Source organism: Echiichthys vipera, assembly GCF_963691815.1.
Source record: "Echiichthys vipera genome assembly, chromosome: 17".
Lineage (NCBI taxonomy): Eukaryota > Metazoa > Chordata > Actinopteri > Perciformes > Trachinidae > Echiichthys > Echiichthys vipera.
In genome coordinates, this window is record NC_139842.1 from 1,539,705 (window position 1) to 1,556,716 (window position 17,012).

At 46.3% G+C, this 17,012-nt stretch overlaps 2 protein-coding genes across 2 annotated transcripts; one reads left to right on the plus strand and one right to left on the minus strand.

The window, feature by feature from the left end:
• Positions 1 to 2,113: 2,113 nt before the first annotated feature.
• Positions 2,114 to 11,075, minus strand: pigq (phosphatidylinositol glycan anchor biosynthesis, class Q; the record flags this gene model as incomplete). The annotated part of the gene is made up of 14 exons (XM_083930686.1): positions 10,992 to 11,075; positions 9,671 to 9,859; positions 8,481 to 8,667; positions 7,795 to 7,973; positions 6,470 to 6,666; positions 6,183 to 6,314; positions 5,977 to 6,097; positions 5,614 to 5,740; positions 3,692 to 3,845; positions 3,110 to 3,221; positions 2,925 to 3,005; positions 2,546 to 2,660; positions 2,340 to 2,401; positions 2,114 to 2,266 (listed from the first exon to the last, which is right to left on the minus strand). The coding sequence occupies exons 2-14, from the start codon at positions 9,821 to 9,823 to the stop codon at positions 2,114 to 2,116; spliced, it is 1,773 nt and encodes a 590-aa protein (XP_083786812.1). The 5' UTR covers positions 9,824 to 9,859; positions 10,992 to 11,075.
• A 1,860-nt stretch (positions 11,076 to 12,935) lies between these two features.
• On the plus strand, positions 12,936 to 16,980 carry eef2kmt (eukaryotic elongation factor 2 lysine methyltransferase; the record flags this gene model as incomplete). Its single annotated transcript, XM_083931192.1, has 8 exons — positions 12,936 to 13,048; positions 13,685 to 13,747; positions 13,952 to 14,032; positions 14,316 to 14,417; positions 14,546 to 14,679; positions 15,946 to 16,190; positions 16,279 to 16,428; positions 16,880 to 16,980. The coding sequence occupies exons 1-8, from the start codon at positions 12,941 to 12,943 to the stop codon at positions 16,978 to 16,980; spliced, it is 984 nt and encodes a 327-aa protein (XP_083787318.1). The 5' UTR covers positions 12,936 to 12,940.
• Between the last annotated feature and the right edge of the window lie 32 nt (positions 16,981 to 17,012).

Consider the following 17,012-nt stretch of genomic DNA (forward strand, 5'->3'; position numbering starts at 1 on the left):
TCATTAAGAGACATTAAAGATGAAATTAAATATTAATAAATTATTAAATTAAAGATGAAATAAAATCATAATTATGTTTGTTGTTTGTGAACTGAAAAAAGAGACTTATGTTAAATATGTTTTATTAAATGACACAATGAAACATTTAGTGCAGATAAATAAGAGATGATAAAATCACAGTTTACAAAAAAACAAGAAGACAAATTTAACAGTTTATTATAAAAGAGAAGTTATTACGGAAGCTAAAGGACGTAAAAACAAAAATAATAATTCACAGGAAAGATTAATTTGAATCATCTTCTGAGTAAAATCAAAACTGCTTCAGTTTTTATGAAGAATTAAAGAAAATTTGATTCAAAATGAAAAGAACAGGCACATTAATAAAAATTAAATTAATTAAAATAAAAAAACAAATGCTGACAAACGACAGAGCAGAATTTTCCACTGCAAATCAAAAAAATAAATTTTTTATTGCAAATAAAATGCATTTGTGATTAAAAAATTCTTAATATGAATCAAAACATTTAGTTTGGAAATTTGCAAATACATTTTTTTAATTAACATTTTTGCAAATCCAAAAACTTTGTTTGAAAATAAAATAAAAATTCTTTGAAAATGCAAAAATTTTCAAACAATTTTATTTAATTTTCAAACAAAACTTTTGGATTTTGAAGGTTTTTTTTCATTTGTAAATTTTTTGATTCCAGTGTTTAAAGCTTTGCTCCCCGTCCTTTTCTGTTTGTTTGCATAATAAAGAAACTGAAGTGACTCCGTACAAACCTCCGTCTGTAACGACGTACGGAGGAAAAATGGGACAAATTAAACACTAATCATTTCATTTAAACACTCAAACACGAAAAAACATTAAAAACAAATAAAACAAATCAGTTTGTTCAGGAAGTTTCATTTATAATACTTTAATAATATAAAATCTAGAACTATCTACATGAGCAGTGCCGTTATTATTATTATTATTATTATTATTTAAACATAAATACCTGATTTCTAAGTTAAGAACTAAAGTTTCCTTTTGTTACGTCGAATTCACACATAAAATACTGACGTCGGTCCAGTGATTACGTCAACGGCACACTGGACGCCAGACTGATGCCAAACCGACGCCAAACTGGACGCCAGACTGACGCCAAACTGCCGTCAAACTGACGCTAATCTGACGCCAAACTGACGCTAATCTGCTTAATTTCAGGGAGTTTTGACCATTGAGGTTTTTTTCTTGCTAATTTTTGATTATTTTTTTTATTACATGAATTCACAAACCTGATCTCAGAAAATTACATTTCTTTATTGTTAGTTTATGACAATTTTCCTCTAAATTTAGGATTATAATCTCAGAGAATATTCATTTCTATTTCTGTAAATTAGTTTTTATTATTTTTCTCATAAATTTAGGATTTAACACTTTAATCACAAAGAATATATGATTTAAAGTTTAAACACGGCAAATATAATAAATCAGCTCCAGTTCTTATAAAAAATGTAATTTCTGACCTCGACAACGACAGAAAACGAGAAAAAACGAGAGAAAACGAGAAAAAACGAGAGAAAACGAGAGAAAACGACCTCGAGTCTTGAGTAAAATGATAAAAAGTAAAAGTCGTTCCCTTTGATCTAATCTGAGTCTTTTAATGATCACAGCTGTTACGACAGCGGGACGTGGCTAAACGCTGGGTTTAGGTCAAAGTGGTTGTTTTCCCATCGAACACGAACTTCTCCCTCCGTCTGTCGTTATTTATTCAGTCACTTCCCTTTGCTCCTCCTCCTCCTCTCTCTGTCTCTCCGTCTCTCCTTCCTCTCTTCTTCTCTCCTTCCTCTCTCCGTCTCTCCCTCCTCTCTCCGTCTCTCCCTCCTCTCTCCGTCTCTCCCTCCTCTCCCTCCCTCCTCTCTCCCTCCTCTCTCCGTCTCTCCCTCCTCTCTCCCTCTCTCAGTCTCTCCCTCCCTCCTCTCCGTCTCTCCCATCTCTCTCCGTCTCTCCCTCCTCTCTCCGTCTCTCCCTCCTCTCTCCCTCCTCTCTTATTCTCTCCCTCCTCTCTCCCTCCTCCCTCCTCTCTTCTTCTCTCCCTCCTCTCTTCGTCTCTCCCTCCTCCCTCCTCTCTCAGTCGGTCTTGGTGCTTTTGTGTCTCCAGGGGTAAACCAGCTCGCCGACGAACAGCTTCTTGAGCAGCGCGCCCCACGAGTCTCTGGGGTAGCAGCTGTAGGTCGGGGTGCGGTAGGTCTGCACCACCGCGCTGCACTTCAGAGGGTTGATCTGCGGAGGAACGCAGATGTGAGACACCTGCGGAGCGGCGACAGGGTTTAGAGGGAACATGAGCGGCTCTCACCTCCATCAGCAGGTGCAGCGCCGTCCCCGGCTCCTCACACAGGACCCGGAACTTCACCCCCTCTGAAAAACACACACTTTACTTATTTAGTTTATATTCATGCGTTCACATATGAACTCATGAGGTGCTCACACACACACGCGGTCGTGTCACAAAATGTGTCTGAGTTCTTCTAAATGTTGAACCCGTGACGAGCGGCGCCGTACCTGCCAGCCTGTAGGAGCGGCTGATCCGGAGGCCGACGGCGAACAGAGGGAAGGAGTTGATGAAGTCCACGCTGAGGTGGAGGACGCCCTGGAACAGCACCACCACCAGCCGTAGCTGCACAACGCAGACACACACACAAAATCACACACACACACACACACACACACACACACACACACACACACACACACACACACACACACACACACACACACACACACACACACACACACACACACACACACACACACACACACACACACACACACACACACACACACACACACACACACACACACACACACACACACACACACGTTAAAGCGTAAAACAAACAGACGGACGTAAACACTGACGGAGCGACGGACGCGTCTTTACCAGAGTGAAGACCAGGTAGTAGAGCGCCGTGGTCGGCAGCAGGAAGAGCAGCACGGTGAAGAGCAGCGTCCCGATGAAGAGCTGAACACACACACACACACAGTAAACATCTGCATGTATGTATGTGTGTGTGTGTGTGTGTGTGTGTGTGTGTGTGTGTGTGTGTGTGTGTGTGTGTGTGTTACCTGGTCCAGGTCATAGGAGCAGGAGTCCACCCTCTGACGCAGGACGTTCCACTTCTTCCCTCTGAAGAGTCTCCAGAGCGACGAGAGGCCGTAGATCTTCAGACAGTACAGCCTGACACACACACACACACACACACACACACACACACACACACACACACACACACACACACACACACACACACACACACACACACACACACACACACACACACACACACACACACACACACACACACACACACACACACACACACACACACACACACACACACACACGCGCGCACACACACACACGCGCACGCACAAAAAACAGTAACAAATGAATATAATTGAAGTCAAATTCAGGAGAGAAAAGACACAAACTGTGATTAAAGTGTTTTTAAAAAACAGCAGAAGAAGAAGAAGGAGGCAGGAGAAGTGCGCCCCCTGCAGGTCGTCCAGAGTGGTCACAGTTACACAATTAAATCTATAAAAATGTGATTTAGTTTCTTTTTTTCACGTTTAAAACTAAATAAAAAAAACCTGAATGCTTCATGTTCATGTTTCAGGCTCATGGTGAGTGAAGCCTGGAGCGCTCACCTGGCTCCGTAGACGTAGAAACAGTAGATGTGGAAGGTGAGCAGCGCCACCATGTCGGAGAGCAGCGCCAGGGCGAAGGTGAGGCCGAAGCAGGCGGACAGGCCGCCGTACCACAGGATGCCCTCCATGAAGGGGGACGTGAGGCGGATGTAGCCTGCAGGGGGGGGCGGGGCACAGAGGTCAGTTGCTCCGGGCCGCGGAGCTTAGTACCTCTAAATATTACGACTTTTTAACGACCTGGTCGTGCGTGTGTCGGCCGTGCGTGTGTTGGTCGTGCACGTGTTGGTCCTGCGTGTGTCGGTCCTGCGTGTGTCGGTCGTGCGTGTGTCGGTCGTGCGTGTGTCGGTCGTGCGTGTGGTGGTCGTGCGTGTGGTGGTCGTGCGTGTGTCGGCCGCGCGTGTGTCGGTCGCGCGTGTGTCGGTCGCGCGTGTGTTGGTCGTGCGCGTGTTGGTCGTGCACGTGTGTCGGTCCTGCGTGTGTCGGCCGTGCGTGTGTCGGCCGTGCGTGTGTCGGTCGCGCGTGTGTCGGTCGCGCGTGTCTTGGTCGCGCGTGTGTCGGTCGTGCGTGTGTCGGTCGTGCGTGTGTCGGTCGTGCGTGTGTTGGTCGTGCGCGTGTTGGTCCTGCGTGTGTCGGTCCTGCGTGTGTCGGTCGTGCGTTTGTCGGTCGTGCGTGTGTCGGTCGTGCGTGTGGTGGTCGTGCGTGTGGTGGTCGTGCGTGTGTCGGTCGTGCGTGTGTCGGTCGTGCGTGTGTTGGTCGTGCGCGTGTTGGTCGTGCGCGTGTCGGTCGTGCGCGTGTCGGTCGTGCGTGTGTCGGTCGTGCGTGTGTCGGTCGTGCGTGTGTCGGTCGTGCGTGTGTCGGTCCTGCGTGTGTTGGTCGTGCGTGTGTTGGTCGTGCGTGTGTTGGTCGTGCGTGTGTCGGTCGTGCGTGTGTCGGTCGTGCGTGTGTCGGTCGTGCGTGTGATGGTCGTGCACGTGTTGGTCCTGCGTGTGTCGGTCGTGCGTGTGTCGGTCGTGCGTGTCTTGGTCGTGCGTGTGTTGGTCGTGCGTGTCTTGGTCGTGCGTGTGTTGGTCGTGCGTGTGTTGGTCGTGCGTGTGTTGGTTGTCGAGTGTCGGCCGTGCGTGTGTTGGTCGTGCGTGTGTCGGTCGTGCGTGTGTCGGTCGTGCGTGTGTCGGTCGTGCGTGTGTCGGCCGTGCGTGTGTCGGTCGTGCGTGTGTCGGCCGTGCGTGTGTCGGCCGTGCGTGTGTCGGTCGTGCGTGTGTCGGTCGTGCGTGTCTTGGTCGTGCGTGTGTTGGTCGTGCGTGTCTTGGTCGTGCGTGTGTTGGTCGTGCGTGTGTTGGTCGTGCGTGTGTTGGTTGTCGAGTGTCGGCCGTGCGTGTGTTGGTCGTGCGTGTGTCGGTCGTGCGTGTGTCGGTCGTGCGTGTGTCGGTCGTGCGTGTGTCGGCCGTGCGTGTGTCGGTCGTGCGTGTGTCGGCCGTGCGTGTGTCGGTCGTGCGTGTGTCGGCCGTGCGTGTGTCGGTCGTGCGTGTGTCGGTCGTGCGTGTGTTGGTCGTGCGTGTGTTGGTCGTGCGTGTGTCGGTCGTGCGTGTGTTGGTCGTGCGTGTGTTGGTCGTGCGTGTGTCGGTCGTGCGTGTGTCGGCCGTGCGTGTGTCGGCCGTGCGTGTGTCGGCCGTGCGTGTGTCGGCCGTGCGTGTGTGGGTCGTGCGTGTGATGGTCGTGCACGTGTTGGTCCTGCGTGTGTTGGTCGTGCGTGTGTCGGCCGTGCGTGTGTGGGTCGTGCGTGTGATGGTCGTGCACGTGTTGGTCCTGCGTGTGTTGGTCCTGCGTGTGTCGGTCGTGCGTGTGTCGGTCGTGCGTGTGTCGGTCGTGCGTGTGTTGGTTGTGCGTGTGTTGGTCGTGCGTGTGTCGGTCGTGCTGGGACTCACTGATCCAGAGGTGGATGTGGTAGAGGAAGAAGCGCCCCAGGACCTGGTCCAGGGCCCGGTTCATCTTCAGCCCCGCGGGAGCTCCCATCAGCCACTGCAGCAGCTCCTCCAGCTCTTTCGCCACGTGCTGATTAAGAGACGAGACGCACCGGCGGATTCAAAGCGTCGCTAAATTCTTTTTAATCAACCTGCTTTTTAAGGCTCAAAGTGTTGCTCGTTGTGAAATTCTGGATCTGGACTGAGACTCTTCGTCGGTTACGCTCTAAAAAAAACCTTTTACGCGTTAAATATCGAACTGTCCTGAGATCATAAAGTTTTATTTCACTGATATCAGATTCTTTGAGAGTGTTTTGTGTTGCTCACATCGGCGGCGGGCACCAGCGTGTTGGCCAACATGGAGATGTGGTCGTCCCTGTAGAGCCACCACATGAGCAGCATGCCGAGCGCCGCGTCCACCAGGAACGACACCACCACGTTGGCTTTCCTGCGGACGGAGAGAGAACAAAGAGATCAGCTGTGACGCACGGAAACCAACGGGCGGTTTCTACGGCGACTCGATGAAGCGTCACCTCATGAAGTGGGCGTGATCGGCGGCCGGTTTGGGCGAGCTGAGCGCCCTCAGGTGCTCGGCTCTGTAGCTGAGCTGCACGCAGGTGGACAGCTTGCTGGACAGGAAGCGCAGCGGGTAAAGACTGAAGATCCTGGAGGAGAAACACAACCACGAGGATGATTACGCGTGTGTGAGTGTGAGTGTGTGTGTGTGTGTGTGTGTGTGTGTGTGTGTGTGTGTGTGTGTGTGTGTGTGTGTGTGTGTGTGTGTGTGTGTGTGCTGTTCAGTTTCCCCCTCCCGTCTCACCGGAGGTCACAGACCCAGGTCCACACGGAGAGCAGCCAGCCCAGGAGCACGCAGAGCGGCACGGTGGCCTGTTTGAGCAGCTCCACGATGATGCTGGCCTCGCGACCCTCAGACTGCCAGTGCGTCGTCTTCAGCGGCCCGTCGTCGTACCGGTCCAGGAAGAACAGGGGCTGGCTGTGGGCCACCGTCTGGAACATCTGGACCGGGGGAACAGAGGGTTCAGCTCGTCCTCGTGGAACCGCTGTTACGACCGATAACGGCCACATGGCTCCACGTTAGGACGCTTTTATTACCTCACTATCTCTAAGGGTTGTTTCTGCAAGAATTACGATTTTTTTTTATGTCTCAATCTTCAGAAATTTATCCTCTAAATATTACAACTTTTTAATCACAATTTTCCAACTTTAATAATAAAAAATAATGATTGTTTTGTTTAAATTCTTCCTTCTTTTTTCCAACAAAATTTTCCTTTTTTTAATCTTAATATTACGTCTTTTTATGTCACAATCTTCTGACTTTTTTGCTCAAAATATTCCGACTTTTTTCTCAAAATAATACGATTTGTTTTGTCGCAAATTTCCGACTTTTTTCTAAAAATCTTCAGACTTTTTTGTCACAGTCGTCACTTTTCTTTCTCTAAACAATGCGGTAAAAAAGTGCCCTAACTAAGAAATCACTAATAAAAACATTTCTGCAGTTTTGGGACTGAAAAAACGGAGGTTAAGATTAATTTGGATACAAAATATAACATTTTAAAATAAACCATAATCTATAAAAAATATAACATAATCCATCATGAATGTGCCAAAGATTCATCTGAAGAAACTTTAATTTTCTCTGGGTTTAAATTGTTTTTGTCTTTCTAACGTGTTGTTTTTGTTTTGTGTTGTTTTTGTTTTGTGTTGTTTTGGTTTAAATGTGAAACTTGTGCGTTGATGCTGCCGTCGTGACTCCGGGTTAAATAACGGCTAAAAAATACAAAATTATTACATTTACATTTTTCACCAGACCAAACTATTTTTAATCAAAAAGGCGTTTCAGTTGGAAAAACTAAAACATGAATAATAAACGGATGATATCCAATAATAATAATAATAACAATAATCCAATAATAACGGGCGTTTCTCTTGTTTGATGACGGTAAATCTGTAGTTTGGTTTTATTCTATGTTGATATCTGTGCGTCAGACGAACGTGGCGACGTTTGCTTTAGTGTTAATGTTTAATGTTTAATGTTTAAAGCGTCTGAATTATGATAATAAAGGAGTTAAAGCTCGTGTAAAGGAACAGAAATGTTAAATAAAGAGACACATTCACTCATCGTGCCTGTCTCAGCTCAGACGGAGGATCGTTGCCGTCGGCGGCGCCGTTTTCCACCGGGTGGAGCTGCGACAGCATCACCTTCCTCTGCTCGTAGTGGACGAAGATCACCTTCTCCTCCTCCTCCTCCTCTTTCTTCTCCTCCTTCCCCTCCTCCTCCTTCTCCTCCTCCTTCTCCCCCTTCTCTTCCTCCTCCTCCTTCTCCTTCTCCTTCTCCTTCTCCTCCTCCTCTTCACCTCCGGCAGCTCCATCACCTTCCTCCACCTCCTCTTTCACCTCCCGCTCCACCACTCTTCCGTCTGACAGAGAAAAGACAAACAGACTTTTAATTAATATGATTTTACAGGTTGAATATTCACGTGTTGTAGTTTTCAGAAGGTCGTGGAAGTGCAATAATGTAAAAACGTGATTTTATTATATTTATTTAAATGTGCGTTTATTTACATTCATGTTTTTATTCGTTTTTCAGGTGAATTTTGTTAAAAGTTCAGGAAAATCCGCTGTTTAAAGATCAAAGTTAAAGCTTAATAATTAATAATTCTGATCTAAATATTAATAAGCGTGTTTTCTGACTCATGTCGACGTGAAAACTCTTTTTTACTGAACAGAACATGCAGAAAAAAGATGTTTGGGATGATTTTAAAATGCTTAAAATCTTGGTCTCTGAGGAATGACGGGTGTGAGGGTCTCACTCTGGTCCCGGTTCAAGACCCGGCAGCTGAAGCCCGTCTTGCCCATCTCCCGGTTGATCTGGAGCCAGCGCCTCTGGGGGAAGATGGTGCTGAGGTCTCTGAGGAAGCTCTCCATGCCCTCCTGACCCTCTTTGGGTAAACTCCAGGAGCCCAGTACCGACAGCTGCACCCGGCTCTGGGCCTGGATCTGAGGCAGAGACACACGGAGGAGGAGGTCTTTAAAAAACCTGGAGCTTTAATGAAGAACAGGTCGGACCCTTCAGAGACCGGCTTCCTTTGGAAACTCTGGTTTTTATCGAGCAGCAGCAGATTAAACGTTTCCTTCATGGACGAGTCTGAAAACACTTTCATGCTTCACTCCTACAGCAGTGAGAGTTTCACTGACGACTGCGACTTTATCCGCAAATTATTACGACTTTTTAGTCCAAATATTACGACTTTTAGTTTTAATTAGTCCCACAAGGGGAAATTCAATTTTTTCACTCTGTTATTATACAGGTTACACACACACACACACGCACGCACGCACGCACGCACACACACACACACACACACACACACACACACACACACACACACACACACACACACACACACACACACACACACACACACACACACACACACACACACACACACACACACACACACACACACACACACACACACACACACACACACACACACACACACACACACACACACACACACACACACACACACACACACACACACACACACACACACACACACACACACACACACACACACACACACACACACACACACACACACAACCTATACATGCAATTAATGGAGAGATGTCAGAGCGAGGGGGCTGCCAATGACCAGCGCCCCGAGCAGTTGGGGGTTCGGTGCCTTGCTCAACAGCACCTCGGCAGTGCCCAGGAGATGAACTGGCACCTCTCCAGCCACCAGTCCACGCTCCATTCATGGTCCACACAGGGACTCGAACCAGTGACAAGGACTTTTTTGTCCAAATTTTCCGATTTTTTCCCTCAAAATATTAAAACTTTCCATGGATCGAGATCAGGAGATGCTCTTTGTTTGTTTGGAGCCGCTGGTTCAAACGCCGCTGTTATCGTGCAGCAGCAGATTAAACGTTTCCTTCTCAGAGTCTGAAAACACTTTAATGCTTGACCTCAGCAGTGAGCGCGGGCGGCACTGACCTGCTGGAGGTACTGTTTGACCTGCCCGGGGATGAACGGGTAGTGGACGACGGCCAGCACCACGGCAGAGTCGTGGCCGGGGATCCAGCGGCCGATCAGCAGGCCGCTGTCCGCCCGGTTACAGCACTGAGGGAAGAAGATCTTCAGCACCATGACGTCACCGTAGCTCAGCGTTCAGCCTCCCAGGATCTGAGAGAGGGAGGGAGAGAGAGAGAGAGAGAGAGAGAGAGAGAGAGAGAGAGAGAGAGAGAGAGAGAGAGAGAGAGAGAGAGAGAGAGAGAGAGAGAGAGAGAGAGAGAGAGAGAGAGAGAGAGAGAAGCAACCGTTGGGGCTCTTTAGGAACTTTAGTCTCATTATTGATGAATGAGGGAAGATGTTAAATTACCTGAATTTTGACGGGAGTTTAGTGAACAAAGAGCAAAACTTCCACTATTGATGTAAAACTATTTGTAATAAAACAGATAACGCCAGATGCATGTGGAATAGAAGAGCAGATCCTCTTTATTCATGAAAGATAATTATTTTTAAAGAGAGTTTTTACTCAACATAAATATAAATAACGCTGCGTGAGGAATGCAACATTAAACTGGATCCTTGAATATTAATTAAAGATATTTGTATGTTTCTGGAGAGTCCTCACAGATAAACAGGACAGCAGGATGTTAAATGGGCCGGCTGTTGTCCGGGGTTTGGTGAACAAACACAACATAAATATATATAAATAACGCTGCCTGAGTAATGCAGAACATTAAAGTGGATCCTTAAATATTAATGAAACATATCCCCGTGTTTCAGGTCGACAGGATGTTAAATGTGCCGGCTGTTGTCCGGGGCTCGGTGACCCGGCTCCGGTGACCCGGCTCCGGTGACCCGGCTCCGGTGACCCGGCTCCGGTGACCCGGCTCCGGTGACCCGGCTCCGGTGACCCGGCTCTGGCCTCCTTCTTTAACCTTCACACATCGACTTTTCTCGCTGTTGTGGCAACAAATGAAGCCCGGGGCAGATATCGATGTTAGGGGCAGAGAAAGTAGGTTAACCGTCGCGTTTTCTGGTGAAAAACATTTAATTAAACCTTAAATAAACATTAATAAGAAGAAAATAGAGCGAGTGTGAGCTACAGAGTTGTGTTAATAAGAGTAAAACAGCTGATTCTGCCCTTAAACGCACAAATTCACGCTTCAAATTCACCCAAAAGCGTTAAAAATGAAACTTTATGGGCTTTAAAAACACATTTGTCGCCGCGTCACGAACAGAAGCTGTTTAACTAAACTTCCGCGGGTTTAAACTAAACGTGTTTGCGTTTAAAAAATACTTATTTTACCTTTTTTAACGCCGGTAAAAGCGTTCGCGGTTCATCTGGAGCGTCGGGGAGAAGAGAACAGCGGCGCCATTTTGTTTGTTGACAGTCCGCCGCGTAAACGCTCCGGTGGGAAACACAGCGTCCGTGTACGTGTGTTCCTGCTGTCGTCGTCCGGAACAAACATTTATTTCATAAATACGATTTAAACTAAGATATTATAAAAGAGAAACGGTACTTTATATATTTATAACATTTTATTTGACTCCAACTTTTACTGTAAAGTATTCACCGGAAGCTGTATTTAATATTTCACAATAAAACCCATTCATTCATTAATTCCGTCAAAGTCAGATAAGATATTTAATTTATTTTATATTATATTATTTATTAATGTAATTCCTTTATTAGTCCCACAGAGGGGACATTTCCTTATTACAGCAGCAAAGTGTAGAAAATATAGAAGAAGATTCAATAAGAAACAATAAAATATGAAAATATGAAGAATTTAAACACTGAGTCGTTCGCTCTGAGTCAAAGAAAGATCTCATTAATGTGTGAAACTTTATTCAAATTAAACACATTTCTCTGCTCGGCCCCAAATGAAGCGTTCTGTTACTGTTACAGGAGCAACAACGACTCTCATCATCCTCTTAATTAAACAGAAGAACAAGAACATTTAAGTCATCAGAATCCGCTTTCTACTCACCACTGAATGCCCAGCGTGTGTGTGTGTGTGTGTGTGTGTGTGTGTGTGTGTGTGTGAGGAGTTGGCCCAACTGTAAAGATCTAAGATTATCTCGTCCTGCAGTGACACAGCAAGAAAAGAGCGGGACAGAAAAACTCCAAACACACTAAAAATCACAAAATATATCTGGAAAAAATATTAAGATCACTGCCTCAGGGTTCAAACACCTTTTCAAGGTAAATTCAATCATTTTTAATCATTTCAAGGTCAAATTCAAGCACTTTGTGCAAAATTCAAGCACTTAACAAGCATTTTATGTAAAATTCAAGCACTTTTCAAGCACAACCATGTCCATTTTCAAGGTTTTCAAGCACCTCACAGCTGTGGTGAATTACATATTACGTACACCAATACACACACATTAAAATTATTATTTCACCTTTTTTTAATCACATAGAAAAAAAAGACCTTTTACACTTTAAACAACTAAAACTGTTGTTAGATGTTTGTTGGGAAAGAATGTGGATAAAAATTCATGCATTTTTTAAACCTTGAAAGCAATAAAATTCCAGCACTTTCGTTTAATTTGGATTAAATGTTTCATCACATTGATATTATATATTATAGCATTTTATTATTATTATTATTTCATTACTAATTAATAAAGGTTGATATCACTCAAACATTGCATGTATAGGTCCTGCTTGTGCATGTGTGTATTTCGGGCCTGTGTGTGTAACATGTATGATAATAAGAGTGAAAATTGAATTTCCCCGTGTGGGATAAAAATAAAGTAATTCTTCTAATTCTTCATATTCAGCGTTTGAAAATTTGGAAGTTTTACAAAAAATATTTAAGAAATGTAACGTATCAAACCTTTAACTATAAAGCATTATTTATTTTTAATTATTTAAAATAATTAGTTGCATATTTATATGTTTAGTTTCGGACTCTAAAACCTTCCATATTTATTTTTATTCATGCAAAATACTAATTATGTAATTATTAATTAATTTTATATAATGTAATGCTTTAGTGTCACCAAACATTTAAGCATTTAACTGTAGCATTATATATTTAATTATTTATTTAAAATCGTAAAACCCTCGAAATTCATCTTAATTACGTAATAACACTTATGACGTAATTAATAATAATAAAACAGGCGAGTGCTGCAGTATCGCGCTCGGCCGCTAAGCCCGTGATGGCGCTACTGAGCCTCCCATAGGAATGAATGGGGGCGCCATCTTTGGTCCGTGCCCGTTAACTTGTCTACGTCGTTGTCATGGAGCGGAACCAAATCTCGGAGAGGGAAACAGTGAAGACGGTAGTTTTACGGGACTTTAAAGCGTCTTTCTTCTCCATGAGTCGTCTGGTTTCTTTCCCCTGGACCGTGAGTAAAATCGCACGCGGGAGGAGGTTATATCGCGGGGTTTTACGTGATTTTGAGCGGATGTTACCGCGAGACTCCATTTAAAAACACACCGAAAGTAACAAACCTCGCTCCAGTTAGCCTCAATTACAACTATAGAGCAGAAACTCCACACACCCGCTGCTAAAACATGTTAAAACAGTGAATAATGTGTCATTATCTAAAGGTTTAAGTCGGATTTTCAACGGTTATTCGCTCCGTTTCCAGCCGCAGCGTCATTGAAGTTTGCCCGGTGTTGGCAGCAGGCGAACGGCCACTAGATCTCGCGATAAGTCGGTGGGAGCTGAGTTAGGGACCGTCCTTAAATTATTTCACATAAATAAACGAAAACAAAATAACCGCAGTTATATATCTATTTAAATTAATAATTAATTAGTCTTTGTAATATTATTAATATATATATAAATGAATAATTCTTTTTATTAATAATGTAATTTATATTTTACTTGAGTGAAAATGCTCAAAGCGGAATTCTAAGACAGTCCAATTAAAATAAAAAGTGATTTTAATACTAATATAAATATTTATAAATATTTATAAATATTTATAAATATGCACATGTACTTCATTATCTAACGGATCATTTCTACTTTTCAGTTTTTAGAAAAAGAACTTGAAAGCAACAAATCATCAGAACTGATTTTAGAGATCTTAAAACAGGTGAGTGATCACACACACACACACACACACAGTCTTCTAATCATAAATCATTTATCAATAAATTAAAGAATAAGTGTGTGTTGAATGGACAGTTTTTGATAATTATATATTTTTCTGTTGTGTATATACCTTGAATTTAAAAATGTCTTTTGAACTGTTTTCTATCCATCCATCTATCTCTCTATCTCTCTCCCTCCCTCCCAGACGTGTCTTCACTCTCTGAGCAGGAAGTTTCCTCCCTCGGTCAGATTCAGGAGGACGTTCCTCTCTGAGCTCATCAGACGGGTCAGTACTTTATGAATTTAAGAACAGTTGGAAACATGTAAATGAATTAAAGGTGGAATCTGGAGAATGAGCAGAACAGCTCCATCCAGTGTCTCCAGCTCATATATTGTTTGTATTGCTCCTGTTATATTTTACATTTCCCCGTTTATGTCGTTCATATTTCGATGCTTCTTCCGTCTGCGTCCACGTTGCTGCTGTAGTTAAGACATTTCCCCTTCGTGGGACTAATGAATGCACATGTGATGTTTAAGTGAAATAAAGTCTCTGGTCCTTTGCTCCGCAGCAGGAGGCTGCAGGCTGCGACCCCCTGGACCAGCTCTACGACGCTCTGGCCGAGGTGGTGGGAGCTGAAGACTCCACAGACTGCTACAAGAGCTACTTACTGGCACGGGCGCACGTTTTCCTTCTACCACACATTAACCGGGGGTCCGGCTCTAGGGAGGCGTGACGCAGGTGTGACCTCACTCTTCCCTCTGCACCCAGAGAACATGACGTGTGTCGTTTGTGCTGCAGCCCAGCGGAGACGCGGTCAGCCTGCAGGAGAGCGTGGCTCTGGTCTCAGACGGGACCACCGGCCTGGTGACCTGGGAGGCAGCTCTCTACCTGGCAGAGTGGGCTCTGGATCACCGGGACACCTTCACCGGCAGGTACCCACCACGGGAACAACTACATCATTAAGATGGGGGGTGGGGGGGGCTTTTCCAACGACTCTTCCTCCAGAAACGTTTTGTTCACACACGCGTTTCATCTGCTCTGTGATTCAGAAACTCTTTTTTTTAATTGAATTAGGCAGAAAAGTACACAAGGGAGAGTAGAGCAGTTGTACAGTGTGTCTGCTTTAAGGTGGAAACAGGAAAACCCAGACATGCATCCGGCGACCCCCCCAACAACCCACGTCACGGTCACGGACACGGTCCCAATAAAAAAACAAGTAACCCAATAACGTGCAACAGAAGTAGATAAAGTAAAAAACAATGAAAAGAAAGAGAAAAACCAACTAAAGAAAGAGGACAGAAAATAAATAAATGGGGGGGGGGGGGGTCGTCTCCTTCCAGAGAAACTCCAGATTCTCAGCGTTTATGACCTCCCTCACTCACCTTCAGACCCCAAACTTCCCTTTCCTGGGCCACATTAACCAGCTCTAACTGGGGGATCCTGAGGCGTTCCCAGGCCAGTGTGGAGATCTAATCTCTCCACCTGGTCCTGGGTCTTCCCCGAGGCCTCCTCCCAGCTGGACGTGCCTGGAACACCTCCCTAGGGAGGCGCCCAGGGTTCATCCTTACCAGATGATCCTGAACCACCTCAACTGGCTCCTTTCAACACAAAGGAGCAGCGTCTCTACTCCGAGTTCCTCACGGATGCTGAACTTCTCCCCCTCTCTCTAAGGGAGACTCCAGCCCCCCTCCTGAGGAAACACATTTCACACGCTTGGACCTGGACCTGGTTCTTTGGGTCCTGACCTGGACCTGGTTCTTTGGGTCCTGACCTGGACCTGGTTCTTTCGGTCCTGACCTGGACCTGGTTCTTTGGGTCCTGACCCAGCTTTCATGACCACAGGTGAGGGTAGGAACCAGGACTGAGGGTAGATCCAGAGCTTTGCCTTCCTCAGCTCTCTGTTCATCACAACGATGCGGTAGAGCGAATATCAGACACCGACTGATTTTTTACTTTATGATTAATAATTATAAATAATTATAGAAAATAAGAGTGAGTGAGAACCAGAAACATTTTTAAATTCTTCCTTTCCCTTTTTCCCCATTTCTCAGGATTCTGACGTTCCCATTTTCTCATTTTTCTTTTTCCTGCTCATTCGCTTTATTTACTCTGTATCATCATGAACATGATCAATAAAGATGAAACTTTATCAGCGTGGACTCTTTTAACACCTGTTCTCCGTCTCCTTCCCCCTGCAGGCGGGTCCTGGAGCTGGGCAGCGGCGTGGGGCTGACGGGCATCGCCGTCTGCCGCTCCTGCAGCCCGGACAGTTACGTGTTCAGCGACTGTCACCCCGCGGTGCTGCGCAGGCTGAGGGACAACGTGCAGCTCAACGGCCTGAGCGAGCGCACGTCCCCCGCGGTCGCCGTGGAGGAGATGGACTGGACGACGGCGACGGAGGAGCAGATCAGGCGGATCGGGGCGGACGCCGTCATCGCCTCAGGTCTGAAGGATCCGAGGCGGTGAAGTCTGGAGCTGTGACACCGACGCAGACGCGGCTCTTATCTTGTTTTGTTCTTGCCGCGGTGCAGATGTGGTGTACGACCCTGACGTCGCCGAGAGTCTGGTGAAGCTGCTGTCCGTGGTCCTGAAGGGCGGGCGCGGCCAAGTCCTCCCTCAGGTCCTCATCTGCTCCACCGTCAGAAACCAGGAGACGTACGGCGGCTTCAAGCAGAAGCTCGGTGAGAGACGAGCTCCCGTCTGAGGGCGCCCTCCCACTGTGCCTCCGTCCCGTGCCCTGTGCTTTAGGGTCCTTGTCCCCCCCTCCAGGCCCGTTTGTACTCACACTACCTGGGCCTCGGAGAATGCTTCTTGCTGCCTATACGTCATCACGCCGTAACACGTCACACGCATTGAGGTTAGGGTTAGCTCGTGCTCGTACACGTGCGCACGCTCGTGCTGGTACACGTGCAAACGTGCTTTACTAAAGCCCACCTCTCCCAAACGGGCCGTGGACGGCAAGCGTGCCGCTCCTAGACGTGGTACGGTTGCACTCACACTGGTCAAAGGAACCAGACTTTACCTGTGAGACGTGCTGGGGCACGGTACGGAGGAACAGTGGGAGTGCGCCCTAAGACGTCTAACCCACCTGAGACTGACTGTGAACTGACTCCCTGTGTTTTGTTTCGACAGAAGACGCCGGGATGAGCCACCGGGTGATGACGGGCGCCGTCGGCCCCGTGTTCCCCTACAGCAGAGCTTCAGTCATAGAAATGATTGAGGTGTTCAGGTGACGCAGCTGCAGCACAATAAAGGTTTTATTTAC